The 16,643-nt window shown below is 36.5% G+C and overlaps 1 protein-coding gene across 2 annotated transcripts in view; it reads right to left on the minus strand.

Moving 5' to 3' along the window:
* The window catches only part of LOC122402239 (division abnormally delayed protein), an 80,591-nt gene that overhangs the window by 16,792 nt on the left and 47,156 nt on the right, over positions 1 to 16,643 (minus strand). For both annotated transcript variants that reach the window (XM_043404862.1, XM_043404863.1), the window contains exon 5: positions 1,070 to 1,350. In XM_043404862.1, the coding sequence (XP_043260797.1) occupies positions 1,070 to 1,350 (281 nt within the window). The remainder of the gene's footprint in view (positions 1 to 1,069; positions 1,351 to 16,643) is intronic.

Genomic DNA, 16,643 nt, shown 5'->3' on the forward strand with positions numbered 1-16,643 from the left:
CAGACTTACCGACAATTTGCTTCTTCTTTACCGGTAATTACATCGAAACATGTCGGTAAATCAGTGTATCAGTCGATAGGAATCAGCTTTACCGACTTACCGACACTTAGCTTCTTCTTTACCGGTAATTACATCGAAAAATGTCGGTAAATCAGTTTGTCAGCCGATAAGAATCAGCTTTGCAGACTTACCGACAATTCTTTTCTCCTTTACCGATAATTGAATCGAAGAATGTCGGTAAATCAGTGTGTCAGTCGATAAGAATCAGCTTTACCGGCTTACCGACACTTAGTTTCTTCTTTACCGGTAACTAAATCGAAAAATGTCGGTAAATTTAACGTCGATAACACATCTTTATAGAATAAATTAACTTTTGGCAATAGATCACGATGTTACACATATTCGAAGCGCAATTGATACAACGATTGAAAGAACGTAGAACGAACGACGTATGGCAGTGGTCCAACTTAGTGTGGATCGAAGCAATTAACACGGACACTGATCACGAAGGCAAAAGATCATTTCAACATCTTTGCACCTGCTCCGATACTAAACGCAAAAGCGTGGCAGAGGTCCAGAGAGCCACAATTAACAATATTTTCTAACACAATCGCTATACGATTGTACGCGTTTCAAGATTGGTTCGTCGGAGCTCGAGTTGCACAAAGGGAAATTCGCAATCACGCTCGACTATGGGATAAACTCGTTCAGAATTAAATAAGACTCGACTAGGACCGAAATCAAAGACATCTCTGGCAAATAGATCCGATTGAGGGGACACAGCGCCCCCAAGATTGCTCGCGTTCGATCCAGGGACCCTCCAAACGCATTGTTTCGAAGTCAATCTCCGTGGGAGTTAATCTATAGCGAACGAAATTTACGGACAATGCGTGGAAATTGCAAATAATCAACATCGGCGAGCTAAAAAATTTTTTCTGAAAATTAGATGTTCAAAAAAATTAATCTTGATTGGTCACTTAAAAGGGTATCTTCGTAGACAATTTGAGGGATTTGGTAGTCAAGGTGTTAATATTGGTAGTTTGTGGAATAAAATGGCAAGTGTACTCACTCTCCGACGTGTTCTCCGTTCCAACATCGTTTGTCGGGGTATTCCTCGCAGATCGTGGTGGCCAGGGTGCCGTAGAAGGACCGGGACCTGACGACACTGGCCAAGAAATAGCCCAGCTGCACGTGCAACTGCGTCGGTAATGTTCTGTGCGTGAGAGGAGGCGCAGCTGCGTGCATCTCGAGGCTGCCCGACGTCGATTTCTCCATTGCAGCTGCATCCGAAGCCGTAACGGTTCCACCGTTCGATGGCTGCAGCTCCGAACGACCGCACACTTTTCTCACCTGGAACACGTCCGTCACTTTTTCTATTATTATCTGCCCTAAAACCAGGGAAATTCATTAAACATCAATTATTATTTACACCACCATGGAGGCCTGATTATCAATACCAAATTATTATATTTCTTATTGTAATTTAATGAATTCTATTTAGAAAGGTAATTAATAATGTTTAATTATTAATTTTATTATTTAAAATCATTTATATTCGCTGAAAAAACTTCTCTTAGTCCGGGGGGAATCGAACTCGGGCCCTCCGGGTGGAAGTCTCTTACCTTACCACCACGACCCTTGGTGGTAATTGATACAAAAAGCATTCAAATTGTATTTCTACAGATTTGTTATGATTCTCTGTATTCTTAGGGACCTCTAATCAAATTTAAACATTCCGAAAATTGTATTGGGGTCGTAATCGATTAATCGTCGGGCAGGTGACGGTAATGCATTCGAAGGGAGTAAGACGAGCTCGAATAAGTTATCGTCACCAATATCAGGCTCACAATTTACATGTGCCAAGCAATGCGCGTTTATCTCGAAGCCGTGTTCGTAGAAACGTTTGCATACACGATCGTCATTAAGGTTATCGTTCGCATCTACCATCGTGCTTCCACGGCTCCCCGTCCTAATTACTTTTTAACGCCGGCTATAAAAGGAAGTAAGCCGCCCCGGTCGAGAGCTTCTCGAAGTGGTATAATCGTAAAACCGGTCGTCCGGGCCGCTGTAATTAAGACGGCACGCGTGGGCGTGCAAAACGCCGCTCTCGTCATCTTCACCGATTTACTTTTTATTTCACTAATACTTCCCATCCTTTTGCTTAGACCCCTTACACGTCTTGTAACGGCCGGGATCACATCGAATTAGAGGCAGATCCTCACAAAATTTACATTCTCTTGCTCTACACTCGCTTTAATACTGAAATATTATACTATGTTTATTTTAATTATTATTTTCTATTTTTTTGTCAAGATAGATTTTATCGAAAAAAATTATGGATACACTCAAAATTGTGAACACTCTTAGAATATTTACTGAATAATTTTGGAATGTTTTTTTTACCCAAATGACAATATTTATTTTATTTATAATTTTTTATTTTTTATTCAAGCTATATTTTATTGAAAAAAATTGTGGATACTCTCAAAATTGTGAACACTCTTATAGAATATTTACTGAATAATTTTGGAATGTTTTTTTACCCCATTCACAATGTTTTATTTTATTTATAATTAATTTTCTATTTTTCCTATGCGAGTAACATTTATAATTGTTGCTATATTTTATTGTAAAAAATTGTGAATATTCTCAGAATATTTACTGAATAATTTTGCAATGTTTTTTTACCCCCCAATGATAATGTTTATTTTATTTATAATTTTCTATTTTTCCTATGTGAGTCATTTTTATAATTGTTGCTAGATTTTATTGTACAAAATTGTGAATATTTTCAGAATATTTACTAAATAATATTGGAATGTTTTTTTACCCCCCAATGACCATTTTATTTATAATTAATCTCCCAGAAGATTTAAGTGCTTTGCAATATCGAAAATAAAAAATTGAAGAGAAAGTGCAAGTTGAGACTATCACATCCCCCCCTCTGCCCTTCATCATCCCCCCTCCTCGATCCCTTTATCATCCTTTCGACGTCGCTTAAGTGTTAAATTACTTTTAACCGACGGGACGTGCGTATAATAATCTGCACGAGGCGAGGAACGAAGACGAAAAACTTAAATTGCTATTTAAACGGTAAACTTCTAAGAAACAGCCTACAAGAGAAATTAAAACCTCACAGCCCATACAAAAATACATCCAAATAAAAAAAAACCCATGAACCATAAACACTGTAAATTTCGATAAAAAATACGTCTTAAAACTAGAAAAGAGAGATTCTTATCGGAATGATAAACTTTGATCTGGTTGTCCTAAATTACTGTCGAGACCAAGTAACGCTTTATTTCCTCCTCTGTAGTTTCGTGGGTCGATCAATCGGTACGCCCGCGATTCTTATGCAATTGCAAGGGCATTAGATGACACTATAACAGGCCATTAAAACGCGTTGGTTGCACTCGCGATACCCAGCTTCGTTTTTCCTTGACTTCCCACGCGAACGTCGATGCTGGACGATCTTCCGACTCCTCCGCGCGGTCTGGCGTTCACCTTCGTGGAAGGAAAGGAGGCGTTCGATAACTCCAGCAGACGCGTCACCCTTGACCCGGAATATAAACGATAATAACGTGTTCCGTTTCTACGTCGCGATTCAAATGAAGAAGATTAGAAGATTGAGGGATTATCTCGTGATAAGCGAACGAACACCGAGCAGAGAGACCGTCCCGCGAGCTCTTCGAGCTGCTGGTAATCTGCCATAATGGGCCGCGTGGTCGGGGACTTGAAACGATTTTGTATCTCCATGGAGCGATGCCTCGCGACACGAGGACGCGTGGGAGAACAATCGCTCTACGCGGTGACCGATCGGACCTTCCCGTTCCGAGACATTCGTTTATTCACTTTGCAACGACCTCTGGGGACCTCGATACCCATTTGGGGGCCTTACGAGCCTTTAAAATACAGAACCATGCGTTTTTTGTTGCATCCACTTTGATAGTTTCGAATTTATGTTGAATGATTGGTAGTTTGGATATTTAATTTCAATTTTGGGCCCCTCAATGCCCATATAGGGGGCCTAACAAGCTTCCAAAATACAAAATCATGTATTTTTTATTACATCCACTTTGATATTTTCCAATTTATGTTGAGAGATTGGTAGTTTAGATCTTTTAATTTTAATTACAATTTTGGGGCCCTCGATACACATATGGGGGCCTTACGAGCCTTTAAAATACGAAACCATGAGTTTTTTATTGCATCCACTTTGATATTTTCGAAATTATGTTGAAAAATTGTTAGTTTAGATCTTTTAATTTTAATTGGGCCCCTCGATACCCATATGGGGGCCTTACGAGCCTTTAAAATACAGAACCATGTATCCTTTATTGCATCCACTTTGATATTTTCGAATTTATGTTGAAAGATTGGAAGTTTAGATCTTTTAATTTCAATTTTTGGCCCCTCAATGCCCATATGGGGCCTTACAAGCTTTTAAAATACAAAATCATGTATTTTTTATTGCATCCACTTTGATATTTTCGAATTTATGTTGAAATTTTGGTAGTTTAGATCTTTTAATTTCAATTTTGGGCCCCTTAATGCCCATATATCAATGCCCAGTTGATCCACTTTGATGTTTTCAACAAAAAAGTATTGACCTATTTATGGTAAAAAATTATTAGTTTAGGAGATATTTTAATTTCAATTTTGGGGCCTCTCAATGCCCATATGGGGCCTTACAAGCCTTTAAAATACAGAACCATGTATTTTTTATTGCATCCACTTTGATATTTTCGAATTTATGTTCAAAGATTGTTAGTTTAGATCTTTTAATTTTAATTTTAATTTTGGGCCCCTCAATGCCCATATGGAGGGCCTTACAAGCTTTCAAAATATAGAACCATATATTTTGTATTGCATCCACTTTGAAATTTTCAACAAAAAAATATTGACCTATTTATTTAAAAAAATGAATAATTAAGGAGATATTTTAATTTTAATTTTGAATCACTGGACTTTGATTCTCATGTGATTCATTAAACAGTGCTTGCCCATCCTAATATCAGTTTGGTCAAAGAAAAAATGATACCGGATGTAATGAAGCCATTTTTCCTAATTTTGGTCTTCGAGGAAATAATGGCAACAAAAATGGAACCAAACTACTGTGGGAAATCCTGTGACTATGACACAGAGCCCTCTTGGGTTTCAGGGTGGTCCCTGGGAACAATCGATACGCGGGATCGATGTTACCACGAAATCAGTACGGCGAGGGTGACGTCGGTATCGATAACGAGACGAAAGGGTTAACGAACGAGAGCGATGTCTGGGTAATTGAGCAACATGCGCATCATTACACAGAGATACCACGTGAAATCTTAAGCCGACTCCACACATTCGGATAATTGCCAAGCAACGGTCGCTTGCCAACCACTTGGCTGCTCGGCAACCTGCTCGCCACGTATCCACACCGAAACAAACGCGAAACTGCAGATACGAAAGAAGAGAACGTCTCAAAACAGTCTAAAAACGCGAATTAAAAACACTAAAACTTTACACAGGTGCAATTCCGAAACTACTCAATCCTTATCAAAAATTCCACCACTGTTAGAAGGGGTGAACCCTCCCCTTTAAAATGGCTGTTGGTTTTTGACGATCCGACTTCCGGTTTCGGAGATATCGTAATTTATATGAAGAGGTAATTTTTTAAAAGCTCCGCGCTATGACGCTTCACGCGGCTAACGCGTATTGAAATTACTAAAAACTTTGATTACGCATAATTCCGAAACTATTCAATCTTTATCCAAAATTCAACGACCGTTAGCAGCGGTAAACCTTCCTCTTCAAAATTGGTTTTTCGTTTTTGATGATCTGATTTCCGGTTTCGGAGATATAGCAATTTATGTAAAAGGTAATTTTTTCAATTCGACTGTCTTTGTCTTCGTCTAACGCGTCGGACCTCTTTGTCTCTCTACGCACGTGACTCGCGACTCAGTGACGTCACGTTTACTACTTACTACGATCACGTGAGGTCAATGACCTCGCGTGGCGCGTCAATGAAATGTAAACAAACTTATATCTCCGTAACCAGCCACCGCATCGACTTGAAACTAAAATCCTCATATCTCCGAAACTAATAAAGCTATCCAGTCTCACGAACGCTCATTTTAAAGGGCATTTCACCCCCTATCAGATGACTATATCAACTATTATAATTTATGCTATCTTCCATGTTTATTTCGAAATTTACTTACACGCCATATATGTAAACAAGTTTCAACAATTCCTATCGATCATACCTAATGACCTAAAATTTGTTTACAATATATTTGCATAATTACTGTGCCATTTTCTCGAAAATAACTCTTTTCTCTGGAAGTATACACGAAGTTTACTGATAAAAACTTCACAAATTTCGAAGTATGTTGTTCCTGAACCACAGATTTAATAAAAGCTAGGTGTCAGGAATGCTTTAACTGGTCGCTGGTAATATGTACGATATTTCTTACGTGTTGTGCCGGGCGTTCAGAGCCTCTTCTCTACTTCCTGCCTCCCCCACCGTCCCTTTCTCTCACTTCCTCTGTCGCCACCTACGCCGACGAGCCTCTCTCGCAGGTGAGTCATGCCTAAATGGTAATCGAACTTGTGAATTCGACCCGATGCGAGAGTACGGCTGGAAACAACTTTTACACACGAGGCGCTGGGCGACACGCGAGAAGAAACCACGTCGATGAATTTTTAACGGAGGATTCTCGCGCAACAGCGTCGAAATTAAAGTTTTTAATTTTTTTACAATTAAAAGTTCTTCTTAAGGAAAAAATTTCTTTTGAGAAAGTTTTTAATATAGCTAATTAAAATATCTAAAAGCTTTGTATTAATAATTAAGCAATGATAATTCGATGGAGAATTTTTGTTAGAATCTGATGGCTCTTTCGCGAATCAGATTTTAATACCCAAGTAAAAATTAATATCGACATGGAAAATGACTATTATTTTTACGCACTTTGATCGGTGAAATAAGTATCGAACATTTAATAATTTAATGATATCGATAACCAAACGAGAGATGAAAGGGAATACAGACGCAAACGATATTAAGCATCGCGAAAGGCTCAATGGGAGTTACGTATATAAACATTCAATATTGGATGGAGGCTTTATGGCTTACAGAACCGAGGATCAATGCATTTACTGATGCAGAAATGCTACACGTCGAATAGAAAAGAGGCTTTGGGTTATATCGTTAAAAACGTAGCATCGAATTTACTTTTAATTTCCTTGAACGTAAAGGAACTTTCCTGGAAAGTAATTCTTTTTTCAAAAAGACTTAATTTATAATTAATTAAATTTCCAACTTAGAGAACGATGTTTAGATATGGTTGCTCGATTCTTGGACGTGAAATATATATCCCTTGGTATTCCTCTTCGAAATATACAGGATCGTTACTTAGTGCAGCGAGAATCTCGCCAGTTAGGGGAGATATCGTAAGATTCATTCCCTTCCGGAAAGTTTCTGAGAAATACAATTACGGAAAATGTACATGGCCGTTACGTGATCTCGTTCTGGTGAAGTTCACTGCCCGTGAGCGCTGAGTGAAACGAATTTTGGATTCTTTCCATCGACCAGTGAATTTTTAAAATTCATACGTCGGGATTGGCGTTGAAAAAACTATTGAGAGTGTATGGGTTGTCTTCAAATGCTGATGAATAACGCATCCTGCCCTACCTACGAGACAATACCATTCCAAAGATCTTCAACTATCTCTACACATGCTTGCCCAGACGGGACGAGTCGTCGTGAGGAATACAAAACATCTATTGGAGCTTTTTGTCTCTTCTGTAATAAACTTCAATTTCTGCCTGTACAAATATGCATCCTGTCTGTCCATTATACTTTGTAATTTTTCTATTTTCTATGTGGTATCCAACAGAGCAAAATTCATATTATTGATATTATATTTGGAATATTTATGGGGAATTTTTATTCTAAAAAAAATAACACTGCATTTCATATGCAAAAATATGAAATTAAATAGAAGCAATTTTTAAGATTTTTTTTAGGGTAAATTTGAAACTTTTTTAAATTTTTTGGACTGAAACTGGAACAACAGAAAATGACAGCAATTTTCAAGAATTTTTTGGGGAGTAACTTTGAAACTTTTTCTAATGAATATTTAACTTTTTTGAAAAATACATTTGTTCAACTACTTTTTGTAAAAAATTTGATGGGACTGAAACTCGAACAATAGAATATAACATCAATTTTTGAGAATTTTTTGGGGATAAATTTGAAACTTTTTCTAATGAATATTTAACTTTTTTGAAAAATACATTTGTTGAACTATTTTTTGTACAAATTTTTATGGGGCTGAAACTCGAACGACAGAAAATAACAGCAATTTTCGAGAATTTTTTGGGGGGCAAGTTAGAAAAATTTTTCTAATAAATTTTTTAATTTTACTTCTTGTAAAAATTTTGTCCAAAAATATTAATTATTATAGACATGATAGGCCATGAATTCACAATATTTTTGTACGAAATTTGTACAGTATATAGTTTGAGAAATATTTATTACAAAATGTTTCAAAATTATTCAGAAAAAAATTTTGAAAAATTGCTTTTGTTTTCCACTCGTTGCAGTGATTTATTATTATATTTGGGGGTTGAACCCTCTACGAGGCTCCCAATTTTATTAATAAGAATATGAATGTCTAATTATGAAATAATTGTTATTTTTAATCGATGAGAATTGATTAGAAATTGAAAATCTTGACCCTTTTGGTGGAGATTCTGTTAAAAATGAAGGACGAAAAGATGACACTAGGATTGCGGAAGACTGCAATATCTTCAGCCCACAACAGCGCATTGAGCCAATTTGGCTGACCCCGTTTATACGCCGCATAATGTAAAAATCTATGCAGCATTCTCCAGCAGCTTCTTCTGTCCCAAATACCGCGTTTACCAAATCACTGATTCGTATTCAAGGCGCGATACCACAGAAATTGAATGCAAACGCAAAAAAATCGAAGAAATTTATTTTTATTTATCGCTAATGTTATTCGTTTCGATCTCACTCGTCGATTCTCGCTTTAATTAAATTTCACGCTGGACAGGAACTCCCCGTGGGACTCTTCGTACACGAATTCCTTAAGTTAACTGGATTAAAGCTGGAATTTGAAGGATTCCCATCGCGACATACCGGACGTTTATTAAGGTTGTGCGTTGGACACTTTCTTGGACTCGACAATGTTAATAAATAATACCCACTTTCTTGGTAAATGCGTCTGCAAGTAACCAGATACAAATTCGATTAATTTCTATTAGCCTCATAATGACAAAATAAAAATTATTTTGGAATTGGAAAACAAATTTTGGAAAATTCAGAATTAACGAATTTGTCCACTAGTTTAGACATTCTGTGTGTTAAAATATTTTTTAATTTTGAAAATTCTATATATATTAACTTATAATAAAAGAAATAAAAAAAAAAGAATGGGAATTGGAAAACAAATTTTGGGGATTGTTAAATAATTTTTGCAAGACCACAATTACCAAATTTCTCCACTAATTCGACTACTCAACGTTCTACCATATCAAAATATTTGTTAATTTTTGAAATTCTATACGTGTTACGCCATAATAAACCGTGAATATAACGAGGAACGATACGAGGTTCGAGTGCAGTGTTACGAGCTAAAATTGCATCGTTTTCTCTATCCTACCACACTCCAGTCCTATTTTAAGCCTATGAATTCAACGTGACCTAAGAATAAGGTTGTTGGTGTTCGAATTAATTCAATTATCGTACATCAGAAAACAGTAACATTCGTGCTTCGACTTTTAAAAATGAGAAAATAAATTTATTAACACTTTGCCGACCGGTAGCGGTTGATTAATCGGTAAGCATTGGTCGGTAAAAAAGTTGATTAATACGCTATCGGTCGGTAAGTGTTGGCCGGTAAAAAAGTCGATTAATAGGCTATCGGTCGGTAATGTGTTAAATATTCATAAAAATATAGTAAATTAAAGTATAAAAAAAAGTCGTGAATAGCCTTATATTTAAATTTGAAATTAACTGTGTCGAGTCAGAATGCATGGTTTCGAGGAAAACGCGTTTAGAGTTTCTCCGCTTACAAGGGAGCTCCCGTGCACCGATTTTGACGAAACTTTGCACAAATGTTCATTAGACCAGCCTAAGAATTTACCCGTAATTGGTCCGTGCTAGTTTTTTTTGCTTCGAAAAGGGAAACTCTTTCATCCAAGCCGCCTCTTCTCTGTGAGGCACTTATAAATCGTAAACAACGACAGATGGAAAAAGAACAGCTCGTACGAGAATAAAACCACCTACGTGTCGACTATCGTTCGTTTGAATTTATTGTATTCGTAACATTGGTTGACGTTCTCGTTAAGCATTAAGCATTTCCATTATGCATGACTATCGATCCATCATGTTACGCCTTCTAATGTAATCGCGGATCGCAATAATGAAAGCAAACATTCGTCCCGTTCCATCAACGGAGTATTAATAGCGGATGGCTTTGTTGCAGTAATAAATATCGATTACCGTGGGAAATAAAATCATTACAGATTCCATTCATAAGTCATTAACCCCGTCCAACCGATAAATGAACCAGCAAAGTAATATTAAGTATGGCGAACGCGAGCGAAAATTCGATAAGGTTGCGTTCCCGATTCCGCGAAATTAATTTCTCTGTTTTCAAAGCCAGGCCTCGTTTATCAAGCGTTGTGTGTTTAAAACCATTTCATATTTCTGCAGGTACAGGGGCAATTTGAATACGAGACACAAAAGCCTCCCCCTAAGCAGGGGAACTACAGATTATCCCCATTTACAGAGGTTCGCGTCTTGATTGTTTAGGATTGACCTCTTTTATTATGTTTCAGTTAAAGCAAATGTGTTCTACGAAACTTGTTGAAACTCTGTACACAGTTGGTAGATTTAGTTATTGTAGTGTGGATCTATCATTATAATTTTAATTTATCAAGTGTCAATTACCATCCATTGGGGCATTTCTTATTCCTTTGTTTTCCCCAGCTGCATCGATATTGAATTTTTATATTTTTATATTTTTATATGCGTGAAATATTTTAATAAACACAAAGACACTTCATTTAAGAGTTAATTAGTATAATTATGTATGAATTTTTTAATTAAAACTTATTTATATTAGGAGAAAAAACTTTTGTATTTATTGGGAATCGAACTCGGACCAACTGGGTGAGAGTCGAGTACTTTACCACCAGGCCCCATGGTGGTAATTAAAATTTGATAGATTCAAATTATATTTCTATGGAAATTAACATATAAGATTTGTATTAAAATTGACGAGTAGTGGAGATAATTAATCCTACCGGTTAAGTGAACTATTTGTCTGTAAATGGAATTTTACTGTAAATTTGGACCAACTTTGTAGGAGTCTGTTACTTTAGCACAAATTTGATAGATTAAAATTATATTTGTAGGTAATAATGAAACTTTAATTATCTGCCTCTACAATTTTATACATTATTATAAAAAATTATACATAATTAAATCTACAAGTGTATTTGTTATTTCTTTCACTAAAACATTACTTTCCAAGTGAATTAACATATAATACTCGATCATTTGCATAAAAGTCGACGAATAGTGGAGATAATCAACCTACCCGGTTAACTGAACTGTTTGCTCGTAAATGGAGTTTTACTGTAAACTTGGACCAACTTTATAGGAGTTTCTTAGTGTGTAGCATCACATCCCATGATACTAATTGAAACTTGATAGATTAAAATTATATTTGTGATTAACCTTATACATTATTAGATCTGATAAATAAATCTACAAGTGTATTTGATATTTTTCTTCGTAGTACATCAATTTCCAAGTAAATTAACATAAAAAAATCGATGAATAGTGAAGATAATCGACCTACCCGGTTAACTGAACTGTTTCTCTATAAATAGAGTTTTACTGTAAAGTTAAACCAACTTGGTAGGAGTCTCTGACTTTAGCATCACATTCCATGCTGCTAATTGAAACTTTATAAATTCAAATTATTTTTATACATATCCTTATAAATTATTAAACCTGACAAATAAATTTACAAATGTATTTGTTATTTCTTTCACTAGCACATCAATTTCCAAGTAAATTAACATAAAAAAATCGACGAATAGTGGAGATAATCGACCTACCCGGTTAACTGAACTGTTTCTCTATAAATAAATAGAGTTTTACTGTAAACTTGAACCAACTTGGTAGGAATTTCTTATATTTCCATCACATCCCATGATACTGTGGCGGCCAAGGCACCACATACGCCTTAGCCGTTCGAAGCCGCTACAATGTATGGTTGCACACGAGACGATGGTTGCACACGAGACGACCAGAGCCGCGTGAGCCGAAAAGCCGTTGTCGTCGTCTCTGACCGTCTTTTGTTTTTGAAGGCCTCTTGGTACGGTGGCGATGATCGTACCAGAGAGTCGAGCGTAACCCGCACCACGAGTCACGTCGTTGTACGACAGCAACAATAAAATTGTGCGGAACGGAACAGAGCGGAGTCATTATCTTCCCGATCCCACAATACTAATTGAAACTTGACAGATTAAAATTATATTTGTATATAACCTTATATATTATCAAACTTGATAAATAAATTTACAAGTGTATTTGTTATTTCTTTCGCTAACACATCAATTTCCAAGTAAATTAACATGTAAAAGTTGACGAATAGTGGAGATAATCGACCTACCCGGTTAACTGAACTGTTTGCCCGTAAATGGAGTTTTACTGTAAATTTGAACCAACTTTATAGGAGTCTCTGACTTTAGCATCACATCCCATGCTGCTAATTGAAACTTGATAAATTAAAATTATTTTTGTATATAACCTAATAAATTATCAAACCTGATAAATAAATCTACAAGTGTATTTGTTATTTCTCTCACTAGCACATCAATTTCCAAGTAAAATAACATTAAAAAATCGACGAATAGTGGAGATAATCGACCTACCCGGTTAACTGAACAGTATGCCCGTAAATGGGGTTTCACTGTACCGCGTGTCAGATCATTTCCGGCGCTAATTTCCCCGCGCTTTCGACGGCAGTCGATCGAGAACTGGCGGCCAGCGAATTTCAATAAGTTCGAATCCACTCGACGTTCCCCGATAATTCAACTTTCCCGTCGTGTTTCGCCACTTCGCGGGGAAACTCCAGGCCCGGGGAACTGCATCACGAAGTCACGTCGGTGGGCGACGATACTCGTGGAGAAGTTCTTTGGCAGGCTGTCGTGCAGCCGTCCCTATCTTTCGACCAGCTGGATAAAGAACGAAACGAGAGGAACGGCGACAGCCCGATTACTCACGGAGTTCAAAGTTCCGCCAATTTAACCGAGTTGACGTCAGAAACACTCCGTCCACCGCTGGGCACATGTTTCGCGACGTAATGCAAACTATTTGACGAACGATGTTCGCGATACTTGCGATCTTGGCTCGTTTCGATAGAAAAGACGAATCTCGATGTTACAATAACGTTAATTTGTTTGGATCGTTTAAAAATTTGATTTCGAGGATGAATAATTGCGTTTCGCGTTCATTGTGATGGAATTATTACTTTGAATTGAAGTGTCCCGCCCTGGTTACCATAAATCTTACCCGTTAATTACTCCTGACTCTAGAATCGGATTGATTAAGGCCAGGAATTAGATTTACCCAATTTACAAGAATTAGAAGCGAGCAAGTCGCGGCTCGAGATCATGCAAAACCCTCTGACGGAATTAGCTGCAGCTGCAACTGCGCTTAACTGTGCACAATGCTCTTTAAAAGGGGGCGGAATTATTACGATTCTCTCGCTCAATGTAAGAAAAAAATGAACTTGAAGATTCTTTGCAATAATTCTTTTTTAAATTATTATTTGGAAAATGTATAATTATGAAGGTAATTTTAATGTTTAATTGTAGTTATAAAGGTACAAAATAATTTAGCTCAAATTTTTCTTAAATTTAAAATTCTGTTCATTTTAATGGAGAATTTTTTTTTTTAATTAGTATATTATTTTTTTTCATGGTATTATTTGAAAATACTTTTAACAAAACTATGAACTGATTTCTGATTTATAAAATTAAAATTATATTATAAAATTATTTGAGTCTACAAATTTCGAATAAAAATTCGATGAATTTTTAAAAGTTTTTTCATGGAATTATTTGAAGATATTTTTACCATTTTTCTGTGCAAAGCAATGAAGAAGTTTCCAATTTATGAGTCTGCAAAATTGAAATATAATATCGTCCAAGATAAATAGAGATTATCGATAGTTGGAATATTCGTGAAATCCAAAGTTTCGCTATTAATGGAAGGCGATACAGTTGGGTAAAAGTTCGATCAGCGATGTGCTAATATTTAAGCGACCGTGGATCTTTTCGAGCAAGATGAGTAAGTATGGTAGGAGGTAGGAAGAAGAAGAAGAAGTCTTAGAAGAAGCGAAGGAAGAGGGAATAGAATAAAAGACGAGGGGGGGAATGAGGGGGGGCCCAGCACCCCGCGGCGCGCCCATTGCATTCCACGCATCCTTCGCCGCTGCGAACCGCTTTGACTCCGCCGACCGTAGTCGAGGATCGAACTCTCTCGCATGCTATCGATTGTAGGTATATTGCAGGGCCCCGACAATGCTTCTATTCCGGTCTGGGCTTAAAACTCGCTCCTGCTTTACTTCGCGACTGGGCCTCGAGGTCGAGGCGACCGCCGCCTTTCGAGCTTCATTTCTCCAACAGTTTCTCTGTCGTCGAGTGAACCGCATTCTTTCCAGATTCGCCCTTCGATCCACCGGGGCCCCCGGTAAATTCGTACATCCAACGCGATATTTCCATCCTACGACCCCTAATATTACCCATTTTTTACCAATTATTTGGCATTTATTTAGAGGAATGAATTTAATATTCAATGAAATGAATTTAATGTGCAAAGAAATTTAAACGATACATTCAATTTTTCAGACATAACCCATTTTTACAGTTATGGTGCATTTATTTTTAGCAAAAAAATTGAAACTATACAATCAAATTTCCAGACCTAACCCAGATGTAATCCAGACCTAACCCAGATCTAATCCAGATTTAACCCAGACCTAACCCATTTTTACAATCATTGGGCATTTATTTAAAGAAATAAATTTAATATTTAATGAAATTGAAACGATACATTCAAATTTACAGACCTAACCTAGACCTAATCTATTTTTACAATTATGGTGCATTTATTTATATTAAAAAAATTGAAATTATACATTTAAATTTTCAAACCTAGCCCAGATCTAACCAAGACCTAACCCAGATCTAATCTAGATCTAACCCAGACCTAACCCATTTTTACAATTATGGTGCATTTATTTTTATCAAAAAAATTGAAATGATACATTCAAATTTCCAGACCTAACCTATCTAATTCAGATCTAACCCAGACCTAACCCAGATCTAACCCAGATCTAACCCAGATCTAATCCAGATCTAATCCAGACCTAACCCATTTTTACAATTATGGTGCATTTATTTCTATCAAAAAAATTGAAACTATACATTCAAATTTCCTGACCTAACCCAGACCTAACCCATTTTTACAATTTTGGTGCATTTATTTTTATCAAAAAAATTGAAACTATACATTCAAATTTCCAGACCTAACCTAGATCTAAACCAGATCTAATCCAGACCTAACCCAGATCTAATCCAGATCTAATCCAGACCTAACCTAGATCTAATCCAGATCTAATCCAGACCTAACCTAGATCTAATCCAGACCTAACCCAGATCTAATCCAGATCTAATCCAGACCTAACCTAGATCTAATCCAGATCTAATCCAGGCCTAACCCAGATCTAATCCAGATCTAATCCAGACCTAACCCAGATCTAATCCAGATCTAATCCAGACCTAACTCATTTTTACAATTTTGGTGCATTTATTTCTATCAAAAAAATTGAAACTATATATTCAAATTTCTAGATCTAACCCAGACCTAACCCATTTTTAGAATTATGGTGCATTTATTTCTTTCAAAAAAATTGAAACAAATAGATACTCGTAAAAATTGTATACTCCACTAAAGAATAAATGTAAAAATTCAGTCGAACAAATTAATTTACAATTTTTATTAGAAATTACCACTCATTTTGACCACTTCTGGTAGTTCTAATATCAACTGTGTTAAACATCTAATATTATATATTAATATCTAGTATTAAATATTCATTATAGAAAATTAAATTTTCAAAAATCCCAGTCGACTAAATTCTCTAAAAATTTTCGTAATTTTTGCCACTTTTACAGTTCCTAGTGTTAATAACTCCAACCAGTTTAGAATTTTAGTAAAAATTCGTAGCTTGTGGATCCCAAACGAGGATCGATTCCAATCTGAATCCCACCTGCACAGGTAGCCAACGTATCGATCGTGGCCTGTCGGACTCTGGCACTTTTTCCTCGCTATATTTTGCAAGAAAACCTCTTGTTCATAGCTGGCTGGTGCGTTGAACTCCTTGCAATCGATTCTTAGAATACTTTCCGCGATGATATTCCCGAGATAGGTGTTCCATAGACGCGATAAAATGTCTCGAGATCACTACGATCGAGCGTCGCGGAATTGCACACGATCTGAATTCTCACAGTTGCAAATTCGATCCTCGCGGTGCAATTTGATTGGAAAT

This window comes from Colletes gigas, unplaced genomic scaffold, assembly GCF_013123115.1.
Source record: "Colletes gigas isolate AHSC1104 unplaced genomic scaffold, ASM1312311v1 Colletes_gigas_Sc00034, whole genome shotgun sequence".
Taxonomy (NCBI): domain Eukaryota; kingdom Metazoa; phylum Arthropoda; class Insecta; order Hymenoptera; family Colletidae; genus Colletes; species Colletes gigas.